The following is a 12,274-nucleotide window of genomic DNA, read 5'->3' as shown; positions in this document are numbered from 1 at the left end:
AAATCTTAACACTCCCCCTCAAGTTGGTGCATATATATCACTTATGCCTAACTTGTCAAAACATTTGTTAAAAGCTCGGTAAGACACTGCCTTAGTTAGCACATCGGCAAGCTGATCCTCAGATCGAACATGAAGGACTTCAATGATTCTTGCTTCTAACTTTTCTTTAATAAAGTGTCTATCAACTTCAACATGTTTAGTTCTATCATGCTGGACTGTTGTGGGCAATATCACATGCGGCCTTATTGTCACAATATAATTTCATAGGACTTGTCTGCTCAATATGTAGTTCTTGTATTAGATTTTTGATCCATAATAATTCACATATTGCCTTGGCCATTCCCCTGTATTCGGCTTCAACTGAAGATCTAGCCACCACCTCTTGTTTCTTACTTCTCCAAGTGACCAAATTTCCACCTACAAATGTAAAGTATCCAGAGGTAGATCGTCGATCTTCTATTGACCCAGCCCAATCGGCATCGGTATAACCTTCAATTTTCAAGTCACCTCCCTTTTTACATAAAATTCCTTTCCCTGGAGATGATTTCAAGTAGCGTAGGATACGGTTGACGGCATGCATATGTTCTTTACTTGGAGAGTGCATAAATTGACTAACCACACTTAGTACATAAGCTAAGTCTGGTCGGGTATGTGCAAGATACATTAACCTCCCAACTAGTCTCTGATAACGCTCCTTGTTAGCAGGAACTTGATCTGAATGTATTCCAAGTTTCAAATTTTCTTCCATAGGAGTACTGACTGGACTACATGCTGTCATACCAGTTTCCTTCAATAAATCCAAAGCATATTTTCGTTGAGATAGAAAAATTCCTTCCTTGGATCTGGACACTTCAATGCCAAGAAAATATTTTAAGTAGCCAAGATCCTTCATTTCAAATTCTCTAGCAAGACGATTTTGCAATGATTTCTTTTCTTCTGGATCATTCCCAGTTACTATCATATCATCAACATATACAATAAGAGCTGTGATGGCCTCCTTGTTATATTTTAGGAAGAGAGTATGATCTGAGTTGCTTTGCTTGTATCCAATAGATTTCAAAAAATTTGTGAACCTTCCAAACCACGCCCTCGGGGACTGCTTCAAACCATATAGGGATTTCCTCAGTTTACATACTTGTTGGCCTCCTTTGTTTTGCATAATGCATCCAGGAGGTAATTCCATATATACTTCTTATTGGAGATCTCCGTGTAAAAATGCATTTTTTACATCAAACTGATATAAGGGCCAATCAAGATTCACAGCCAGAGATAGTAGAATCCGAACGGTGTTGATTTTGGCCACTGGTGCGAATGTCTCCATATAATCGATCCCGTAGGTTTGAGTATATCCTTTGGCGACAAGCCTTGCTTTGAACCTTTCAATGGTGCCATTGGCTTTATATTTAATGGTAAATACCCACCTGCATCCAACTGGTTTCTTTCCTACAGGTAGGTCAACCACTTCCCATGTTGAATTCTTCTGAAGAGACCTCATTTCTTCATGCATAGCTTCTTTCCATTTAGAATCTTTCAAGGCTTCCTGCACACTATTAGGAATAGATATAGCAGATAATTGATTCACAAATACCTCATTTGCCTTTGACAATCTATGATAAGACACAAAATTATGCATGGGATACTGAGATTTAGAGGTGAGAAGAGGTTCATAATTGACTCTAGGTTTTCCTCTTATGGTTCGATGAGGTAGCACTCTTAGTTGAGTTTCGTAACTTACCTGAGGTTCAGACATGGACTTGGACTCAGAAGGCAATTGATCCATTTGTATATTATGAAGGGGGGAAGATGGCGGCTGAGACTCTGGTTGCATCACTTCCATCAGGTCTTGTCTTTTTCCATCCTGTGAATCATTTTGATGTCCACAGTTGTAATCGGAATATTGACCACTTGTAGTATCCACAATATCCAAATGATGATAAAGGGTCTTCAATTCAATCCTATTCTCCCCTTGTATTGAAGACTCGGGAGTAGAATAATACATGTGTTCTTCGTGAAATACCACATCAAGAGTGACATACAATTTGTGAGATGGAGGATGATAACAACGATAACCTTTCTGATGTTGAGCATAACCAACAAAAACACACTTGAGAGCTCGGGGTTCCAATTTATGTCTCAATGACTTATGGAGGTGAACAAAGGCTACACACCCAAAAACTTTTGGTGGTAGATTCGGCACATCAGGTGAACTTATGGTTTTATGAAGAACACTCAAGGGAGTCTGAAATTGTAACACACTCGAGGGTATTCGATTGATAAGGTAAGCTGCAGTTGTGATGACTTCACCCCAGTAACTTGTCGACATATGAGCTTCAAACAAGGAAGCACGAACAACCTCAAGAAGGTGGCGGTTCTTTCACTCTGCAACTCCATTTTGTTGAGGGGTGTACGGACAAGTAGTTTGATGAGTAATACCATGATCATCTAGATATTCTTTGAAACTTTGATTCACAAATTCTCCCCCATTGTCACTTCGAAGAGTTCGTATTGTAGAATGATACTGGGTGACTATCATTTTGTGAAATTGTTTGAACAACGAACTAACTTCACTTTTTGACTTCATTAAACAAATCCAAGTCATACGAGAGTGATCATCAATAAAAGAAACAAACCACCTTTTACCACTAAGGGAGGCTATATTTGCTGGACCCCACACATCAGAATGAATAATCATAAAAGGTACTGGACTCCTATTCATGCTTATTGGGAATGGAACACGGTGGCTTTTCGCCAATTCACATATATCACACTTAAAATCTGAAATAGATATTTTTTCAAAAAGTGTAGGAAACAATTTCTTTAAATAACCAAAGGATGAATGACCCAACCGTTTATGCCATAACCAAATATCAGAATCTGCTGATTTTTTCTTCATGGAGAACGCTTGGGCTAACTGATAAAAACTTTCTGGCTGCAGATCAAGGTAATAGAGTTTCCCCCTTCTAGTACCATACCCAATTGTCTTCTGAGTTCGAATGTCCTTAAAAACACAAAGGTTAGGCCAAAAAACCACAATACAATGCAGAGTACGAGTTATTTGAGCAACTGATAATAGATTATGATTAAGGGTTGGAACAACTAATACAGAATCAAGGCTCAGATTTTCAGTGAGAGTGATAAAACCTTCTCCAATAACGTGAGAGGGAGTACCATTTGCTGTAGATACGATATGTTGTTCATATGGTTTCATATTTTTAACATGATGATTGTCAAAGGTCATATGATCAGTAGCACCAGAATCAATTATCCATTCACTATTTCTACTAGGAGCGGAAGTATTAAGAACCTTACCAGATGTAGCGATTAAGACTGATGCATCATCAGTTGTGTGAGAGGTGGAAGGTTCTGCTACTACAACGGAAGCATGATTATTTGATTTGAAGTTTCGTTTGCGAGGCGCTTTTGTAGGATCTCACCATTCTGGATACCCGATAAGTTCATAACATCGTGACTTTATATGCCCAGTCTCACCACAGTGAGTACAAATGCGCTCTGGTTTGGTTGTTCCAACCTCATAGCTACGATTCTGAGATCCTGATGTTCGATTTTGATCACTGTTAGGACCAGATGGTCGAGCGGTTTTAGGCTTAGCTCGACGTGCTACCATTGCAGATGTCTCAACACGATCAACTTCACTATTTAAAGTGGTTCTACGAACAAAGTCACGACGTACATAAGCATAGGCTTCTTCAAGATCCAATATCGGGTCTTTTCTGAGAATTTCGCCACGGACTTGTTCGAATTCTGCATCCAATCCGTTTAAGAAAATATGAACACGCAGTCTTTCAACGGATTTTCTATAAGCAATCACATCATCGGGATCTTTCATTATAGTCCTGTCACGATGATCAAGTTCTTGAAAAATTTCTACAAGATCACCATAATACGTTGATAAAGGGCGACCAGTCTGTTTGGTGGAGAAAGCTCTCTGATTCAATGAAAATAATTGTGATTCATCTGACCCATCATAGAAAGCTTTTTCCAGAGCCTTCCATATTTCGCGTGCGGTACGCAGCCGAATATAGCGCTTCATAATATCTGGTGACATAGAAGTTAACAACCACCCCTTGACTTTTTGATTTTCAGCATACCATTTCGCATAAGAGGCATCCGTTTCTTGTGGGAATGGTGTTTTTCCCATAATATATTCGAGTTTTTCTCGTCCTGCAATTTGCTTCTCCATGATCTGGGACCATACATCATAGTTGACTTTGGTAAGAGTGACGCTGGTTGTAAAACCAGAGTTTTCGGATTGCACATGAATAATCGGTGTTGATTCCTTCGACATGATGAAAAGAAGATCGGCGGGGACACCAAAAAATATTGGTCCGATCCGTAGACTGATTCGGTAAAAAATTGGTCCGGTCCGATTTGGTCTGGTCCGATTCACATTATTTCGCTGGGTTGATTTTGGTCTCGGACAGACCGGGTCGCTCGGCAAATAACTAACCCGGACCTAAGTTTAAAACGAACAAAAAATGAAATTTTACTGTACCTCTCCTTCGTCGAGCGTCTCTTCCCCTTCCGGCGTCGGGAGGGCTTCGTCGAGCGTCTCTTCCCCTTCCGGCGTCAATTGGGCTTACGGCACTCGGGAAGGCTTCGTCGAGCGTCTCTTCCCCTTCCGGCGTCGATTGGGCTGACGACACTCGGGAAGGCTTCGTCGAGACGCACGCTGGACTGGCGCCGGTGAGTCTCTTCTTGTTTTGTTTTTTTCTTCTTCGTCGGTCGGCGAAGCTTTGTTACGGAAGGCCGAGCACTGGCTCGGCTACGATCGGCGGCGGCGTAAAGCTCTGTTTCGCTTCGAAACAGAGTCCGTCGACTGAGATTACGGAACAGAGCTTTCGCTCTGCTCTTCGGCGATGAGAAGGAGAAGGAGAAGACCGAGCAGTGGCTCGGCTACGGTCGTCGGCGTAAAGCTCTGTTTCGCTGCGAAACAGAGTCCATCGACTGAGATTACGGAACAGAGCTTTCGCTCTGCTCTTCGGCGATGAGACGGAGAAGGAGATGATTCTCCCGCTCTGATACCAACTCAAAAATAATACTTCGCTTTCAATCTTAATTTCTCATTCACATCATCGGCTTAAATAGCCGTTTTACAAAATATACATGGAAGAATTTGAGTGATTAACGGGATTACCCCAATCACCGGATTTACAAAATATTACATGATTTCTCCTTAAGGGAAGAAATCTTTGAGTAAATCTTAACACAGACGACTGATAAGCAGAGTTTCTAATTCTGCTTTTCCATCACAAGGAGGGAAGATCAAGTACTTGACTGAATTGGGGTGATGAATGGACGATTGGACGGCGACCATGTCTACGTCAGATGCCAAAGTCGGGCAATAATTAGCATAATCGACATAATCTAACTTTTTCTTCACTGTTTAAAGATTTTGTAAATGTTATAGAAGAAAAGCGGAGATTAGAAGAGACGGAGCATATGGGCCTGGTAGCCGCAGTCACGGTTTCTGATTTGATCTGGAACTTTTGAACTTTCACAGTGTTTCTGAAATAAAGTCGTGTCTGCATGGACGACGGAGCACATATAATGCTGACGGCCATGAAAACCAGCTCCCGCTCCCAGCCCTCCGAATTAAATTATTGCCGAGTTGTCAAAGGAGTCAGCTATGGTCCATTGTCCTCTATAACAATAGAGGACAATGGACCATAGCTGACTCCTTTGACAACTCGGCAATAATTTAATTCGGAGGGCTGGGAGCGGGAGCTGGTTTTCATGGCCGTCACTCTAGGGGTGGCTTCGAACCGAGCCGGTTCGCGAGCCGGCTCGGTATTGGTTTGGTTTGATTCGTCATTTATCGAACTCGAGCTCGTTTACCTTAACGAGCCGAGCTCGACCGAAGCTAGGTTCAGTTCGTCGGCTCGCGAGCCGGCTCGAAATGAGTCAGATCGGTATGAATCAGTAACAAGATTGCGAGCGAGCGAGGGACCGGGACCGGGAGCAAGAGCGAGGAAATTCCCCCCCCCCCCTCGTCACCGCCGACCCCTCCCATCAGTCGTTGTCGCCGCCTCTACCGCCGTCGTAGTTGTTGCCAGCGTCTATACCACCGTCGCAGTTGCTTGCCGGCCGCCTCTATTGCCGTCTGTTCGATTTCTTCCTCTCCTCGGTGTCGCCTCTGTTTCCATTGTTGCTGCTTCCGTCGTGGCCGTCATCCCCGATGATAGGTCCTCCCCGGCGCCGTAACCCCCTTTCCTCCACGTAGTCTCGGCGGAAAACCAGAACAGGGGAGAAATAATCTCCCCCTTCCTCGCGAGAAGATGATCTCGCACGTGCGATTTCGCACATGTGAGATCATAAAATATAAAAAAAATAACTTTTTCCTCTGGAAAAAATTAAAAATAAATTTTATAGAAATAATTTTCTATAAACGATTAGTGTGTCATGTTTTTTTAAACATTTTTCTAACTGAATTTTTTTATTAAAAATCATATAATTTTCTAAGTAAGATTTTTCGTACCAAGATGGGGTAGAAAACTGTATAAAAAATTTTTGAATAAGTATTTAACAGTTGATGCTGTAATACTTTTAGCATGAAGCAATTTTCATTGCAATTTTGTGTTTGATATTTTATTTAATTAAAAATTTATCGATAAGTATAATAATATATTAGATTGATTATTAATTTTTATTTATTTCCCTAGAAGAGACAATAAATGTCCATTTAACTTTCCTAAAAAAATTTTAAAATATTTCCTGTAATTTTCTAATAAGTCACTAATAGTAATAAGATTTTATTTAAAGGTTTTTTTGGGAATATGTATCATAGGAAAAATATTTTTAGTTTTTCCTAGAATATAAATTTTTATCTAGGGGCACTAAGGAGGCCATAATAAATTATGGCCAGATTCAAAAATTACAAAATAAGCTAGACAACAATTGGAGTAAAAAATATTAATATTGGTGCATTTTAATCCATTATTGAAATTCAATCCTGAACCTACCCTATCATTATATTTTTTAAAAATGTATGCATAATTTTATATATAATTTATTCAAAGCCACCCCTACGTGCGAGATTATAAACAAGGAAAAAAAAACTTTTTGTCCCTTCTTCATGGCTCTTAAATAAATTGAAAAGATATTTTAGTAGAAATACGTTTCTAGAAACTATTAGTGGTTTTTTCAATAAATGTTGAAAAGACGTTTTTAATAGAAATATAGGGACCATTAGTGCCTCATATTTTTTTCAAAATATTTTTCTAATTATAAATTCTTTTTAAAAAATCATATAATTTTCCAAGTAAGATTTTCTTGCCAAGATGGGTGAGGCAATTTTCATAGCAATTTTGTGTTTGACATTTTATGTGATTAAAATTTATCGATAAGTATAATAATATGTTAGATTAATTATTTATTTTTATTTATTTCCTTAGAAAAGGCAATAAGAGCTCCATTTAACTTTCCTAAGAAAAATTTAAAATATTTCTTGTAATTTTCTAGTAAGTCTGTAATAGTAATAATATTTTATTTAAAGAATTTATAGTTTTTATTTGGGTGATTGTAAATTGATAGTGATATTTTATTTAATTTTGTTGTGTTTGATTATTGTATGGAGTTTATTTATAATGTTATGCAGTGTATGGAGTATTTAGATTATTTTATGGAGTGTATAAACAATTTCATGAAGTGTTTATGGAATGTATAGACAATTTTATGGAGTGTTTGCAAGTATTATGTATATTGATTATGCCCAATTTTAAGTAGAGGTCATGCCGAATTTTATATAAGTATTATATATATAGATTATGCTCAATTTTAAGTAGAGGTTATGTCCAATCTTATACACATATTATATATATAAGTTATGCCTAATTTTATGTAAAATGTATGCATAATTTTATATATATTTTATTCGATATATATTTTTTAAAAAGTTTTAAATGTATGTTGAGGCGCGAGCTCGGCTCGAACTCGTTGGGCTCGAGCTCGATAACAATTTTAGGCTCGAGACAAGGCTCAGCTCGAAGTTCGACTCAAAATATTTAAATCAAGCTCGACCGGAAGATAAAGAGTGCTCGACCACCGGCTATATGCTACCCATTATCATACTTCCGGACTTGGGACGATGAAAGGACGGTTGGACGGCCACCATGTTACTTGTCTGACCAACATGAGACGGGCAAAATCGGGCAATAATTAGCATAATCTAACTTTTACTTCACTGTTTAAGATTTTTGAGTTTGGAAAATTTTATTACGGCTGGTAGAAGAAGAGCGGTGATTAGTAAAGACAGATCATATGATCCTGCTAGCCGCAGTCTCGGTTTCTGATTTGATCTGTAACTTTTGAACTTTCTGAGTGTTTCTGAAATAATGTCCTCTGCATGGACGATGGAGCAGACATAATGCTGACGGCCAAGAAAACCAGCTCCCGCTCCCGGCCCTCGGATTTAAATTGCTGCCGAGCTGTCAAAGCAGGCAGCGATGATCCATTTGGCTTTCGTCGCCATCCACTGTAAGAATCTCTATCTCCTAGAGATAAGCGCATCTCTTGCTTGTGGTTGTCATGCTATCCCTCAGTACAGAAGAGTGGGGGGCGCTGGCTGGTTCACAAAGAAACCATTGATTCTCTCCGTTTTTTTTCTTTTTTCTTCTTCCTGTATTTTGGGTTTTTTCCTTGGACCTTAAAAAACACTACAATCTAAGCAAATCAATAAAATTTGAAAAGAGAGAGATGGAGAGTGAGCTAGATTTGCGTTTTATACTTGGTTGTTGGCCCATGGAAATCCCATCCGCTTGCTATGCCACCCGTCCGAGTCGTGGGACCACCGTATCCCTCTCACCTGGTCTCTCGCAGATGGACGCTTGATTCCGACAAACGTCCTTCCCTGCTGGTTTTCACCGGACGCGTGTTTCTCAGAATTAGAAGCGCTAGCAGGAGAAAACCAGCTGATTAAACTCGAAATTGTCCTCTAACAAAGCACCTCCTGTCCCATATCAACCCTCCCTCCCAAGCGCCCAGCTGCTCGGAAAAACCCGCTGCCATGAACAACACCCACATTAGCCAAGCGGACAGCGAGATCATAAGCTGGTTTGAGGAAGTGGCCAACAACGCTGCTCTCGTCCAGAGACAGACTCTCTGGCGAATAATCGAGCAGAATTATGGGGTCGAGTACCTCAACAGATGGTTCGGCGACCTCAAGTTTCATGAGATTGAACCGACTTCACTCGAGTCTTTGTACGCTTCGTTAGTCCCTCTCGCTTCCCATGCAGACCTGGAGCCTTACATCCAGCGAATTGCTGATGGAGATACATCTCCCGTTCTCACTCGACAGCCCATCACCACTCTTTCCATCAGGTACTAGTGCTTTTTTTCTCGTTCGGCTCTTCATTGCATCTATTTAAGCTTTGTTTCATCCATCTTTTTCACTTCTCTGCCACACTAGAACGAAGGTAATTGAGGAAAATTATGAGCTATTCCCACTCAATCGAATGGATGAGAGAAACCTTTCCAAAAACGCAGTTCCCGTTCATTTTTCTTACTTCTTCCTACTTTTTTAGTAGTTTCTTTGTTATGGCAAAGGTCCACATCTCCTCGGTGAAGACTCCGATCCGAAGGAATTTCTTACTTTTTCAAGAAGGGTTACTTCGCAAAGCAGCAATAAGTCAGATTCTTTTGCTCTCTTATGAAAGAATGGATCATGAGTTCATGACAGAATCGTTATGGAAATGAAAACCATGCCATACCAGTCGAAGAAGCCAATCCCATTTCTTTTCTCGTTCTTTTGTCTTTGCTGATTCAAATTGGTCCTTTATTAACTGATCCTTGAGTCCTTTGCTGGCTCTGAATCTTGTTTGTTTCTCGTTTAATTGATGCAGTTCCGGAACCACAGAAGGCAGACCCAAGTATGTTCCTTTTACTCAATATAGCGCGCAGTCTACTCTCCAAATTTTCAGATTGGCAGCCGCATACAGATCGAGGTCTGTTGGCTTCCTTTCATACACTAGCTGTGTAATTTTTTTAAGATTTCATCTTTAGAAATAGAAGCTAGGTTTCTTCCATTTCATTTTTTGTTACTTCCCTTGCCTTGCTTTCCTTAAGCTTCTCCTGTTCTGATAATTAGATAAAGCTTTGCAACCTTTTGACTACTGGTAGCTTTGTACTGCATTGTTGAAGTTTCTTATGTATTCATGTTTTTGGTACCAGCGTCTTCCCCATAAGGAAAAATGGTAGAATCCTTGAGTTCATTTACAGTAGCAAGCAGTTCCAGACCAAAGGAGGGTTGATTGCAGGGACTGCCACTACTCACTACTTTGCCAGCGAAGAGTTCAAGATCAAGCAGAAGACCACTAAATCATTCACCTGCAGCCCACATGAAGTAATCTCGAACGGGGATTACAACCAAGCCACCTACTGTCATCTCCTCCTCGGTCTCCTTCACTCCGATGAAGTGGAATTTGTAACATCCACATTTGCATACAGTATCGTGCAAGCATTCTCAGCGTTTGAAGATGTTTGGGAAGAGATATGCGAGGATATAAGGCAAGGAAGTCTGAACTCCAGAATCACCTTTCCAAAGACGAGAAAAGCTGTATTGGGGGCGATTTCTCCAAACCCGTCTCTTGCATCGAGAATCGAAGAAAAATGCAAGGAATTAAAAAGGGCAAATTGGTTTTCTGTGATTCCCACCTTGTGGCCCAATGTCAAGTATGTCTATTCGATCATGACCGGCTCGATGCAACCTTACCTAAAACAACTCGGGCATTATGCTGGTGATTTGCCATTGGTGAGTGCAGATTATGGGGCCACGGAAAGCTGGATAGGAGTGAATATTGATCCATCTACACCTCCTAAAAAGACCATTTTTACAGTGGTTCCCACCTTCGCTTACTTCGAATTCATCCCCCTTTATAGGCAGAAGGATGATCAGAGTGAAACCGGCGATGACTTGGCAGAAGGAGAGCCTCTTCCTCTATCTCGAGTCAGGGTGGGAGGGGAGTACGAAGTCGTTCTGACCACTTTTACAGGTCTCTCTCTCTAGCAAGTTAATTTCTCTAGAAAATGCAATCGACTAGTAGTAAAACCCTCCCGTGACAAAAGTACAGCAACTTCATCGTTTCCATACCCATCCTTGTTTTCAGCAAAAGTGATGAAAGGGCAGGAGCATGCCTGTTAGATCTCGATAATGAAAATGAGACCGTTATTTGTGTTTTCTGCAGGATTGTACAGATACAGGCTGGGAGATGTAGTAGAAGTCGCAGGATTCTACAGGGGGACCCCACAACTGAACTTCATATGCAGAAGAAAGCTCTTCTTGACCATAAACATCGACAAGAATACAGAGAAAGACCTGCAGTTGGCAGTGGAAAGAGGGTCTCGTCTTCTGAACTGCACCAAAGCGGAGCTGATGGACTTCACGAGTCAGGCGGACGTGACGAAACAGCCGGGTCATTATATCGTCTACTGGGAGATGAAGGGAGAGGTGGAGGAAGGGATCTTGAGGGAATGCTGCCGCGAGATGGACGAGTCTTTCAACGACTACGGCTACGTCGTGTCCAGGAAATCCAAGTCCATAGGACCCTTGGAGCTCTGCATTGTGGAGAAGGGCACCTTCAAGAAGATTTTGGATTATTTCATAGGAAATGGAGCGGCGATGAGCCAATTCAAGACACCCAGGTGCACCAGCAATCAAGTCCTCATCAGAATACTCAACTGTTGTACCGTTAAGCGCTTCCACAGCACGGCTTACTGAGCTGATATGAGCGATGAGAGAGACTACAATTTTGATGTCGTATAGGAAAAAACAGACGACCATCATATCATACAGACAACTCATAGTTATTGTGACTCTCTCAAGTTTGAATATTGTCGGGTACACTTCCCAATCGATACAGACTGGACACTGTTGGTCTATAATTCGCAAAAAGTCAAGGTGTTGGAAGTGTCCCTCTTCTTCCTCTCTTTGGTTTCTCAGTGGACCCTACACGAGTCTTCAGATTAATTCAGTCCGAACTGCTCAACTCGGTCAGCTTTTCAACCTTTTCTATCTACCTCGAGACGGTATGTCTCATTCCGAAGCACCGAGCTGTGCGTTTATTGGTTCCATCAGAAAAAAGAATTAAACGCAAAATTTATGGATTTCGCCCACCCTGCTTTAACATGTATAATAACAAACTGTTACATGAAATTTCCAGATCAACAATTCATACTAACATAAAAATATATACATCCCTCCTCGTATTCAACAAATAAAGAAGAATCCCTTCTGTTTTACACTTGCAAAAATTGACTGCAA

At 40.7% G+C, this 12,274-nt stretch overlaps 2 protein-coding genes across 2 annotated transcripts; one reads left to right on the top strand and one right to left on the bottom strand.

Annotated features, from left to right (window-relative positions):
• Positions 1-3,430: 3,430 nt before the first annotated feature.
• LOC137965482 (uncharacterized) lies at positions 3,431-4,306 on the bottom strand. The gene has a single exon (XM_068811745.1). The coding sequence runs from the start codon at positions 4,304-4,306 to the stop codon at positions 3,431-3,433; it is 876 nt and encodes a 291-aa protein (XP_068667846.1).
• Positions 4,307-8,960: 4,654 nt separating this feature from the next.
• Positions 8,961-12,118, top strand: LOC137966005 (indole-3-acetic acid-amido synthetase GH3.10). The gene is made up of 4 exons (XM_068812440.1): positions 8,961-9,336; positions 9,858-9,959; positions 10,186-11,006; positions 11,199-12,118. Exons 1-4 carry the CDS (start codon positions 9,023-9,025, stop codon positions 11,729-11,731), a joined length of 1,770 nt encoding a protein of 589 aa, XP_068668541.1. The 5' UTR covers positions 8,961-9,022; the 3' UTR covers positions 11,732-12,118.
• The last annotated feature ends 156 nt before the right edge of the window (positions 12,119-12,274 follow it).

Source organism: Aristolochia californica, unplaced genomic scaffold, assembly GCF_029961685.1.
Source record: "Aristolochia californica isolate CCGP_79_NKW_82.1479 unplaced genomic scaffold, dmAriCali1.0.hap1 SCAF_5, whole genome shotgun sequence".
Classification (NCBI taxonomy): Eukaryota; Viridiplantae; Streptophyta; class Magnoliopsida; order Piperales; family Aristolochiaceae; genus Aristolochia; species Aristolochia californica.
Note: the sequence above shows the minus strand (reverse complement) of the source record. Positions and strands in the feature narration are given on the sequence as shown.

Excerpts from the sequence above, each read along its gene's own strand:
- LOC137965482 (XM_068811745.1), bottom strand. The coding sequence starts at position 4,306 with ATGTCGAAGGAATCAACACCGATTATTCATGTGCAATCCGAAAACTCT.
- LOC137966005 (XM_068812440.1), top strand. The coding sequence starts at position 9,023 with ATGAACAACACCCACATTAGCCAAGCGGACAGCGAGATCATAAGCTGG. Across the intron at positions 9,337-9,857 it reads ATCACCACTCTTTCCATCAG|TTCCGGAACCACAGAAGGCA; the intron begins GTACTAGTGCTT and ends TAATTGATGCAG. Across the intron at positions 9,960-10,185 it reads GCAGCCGCATACAGATCGAG|CGTCTTCCCCATAAGGAAAA; the intron begins GTCTGTTGGCTT and ends TTTTGGTACCAG.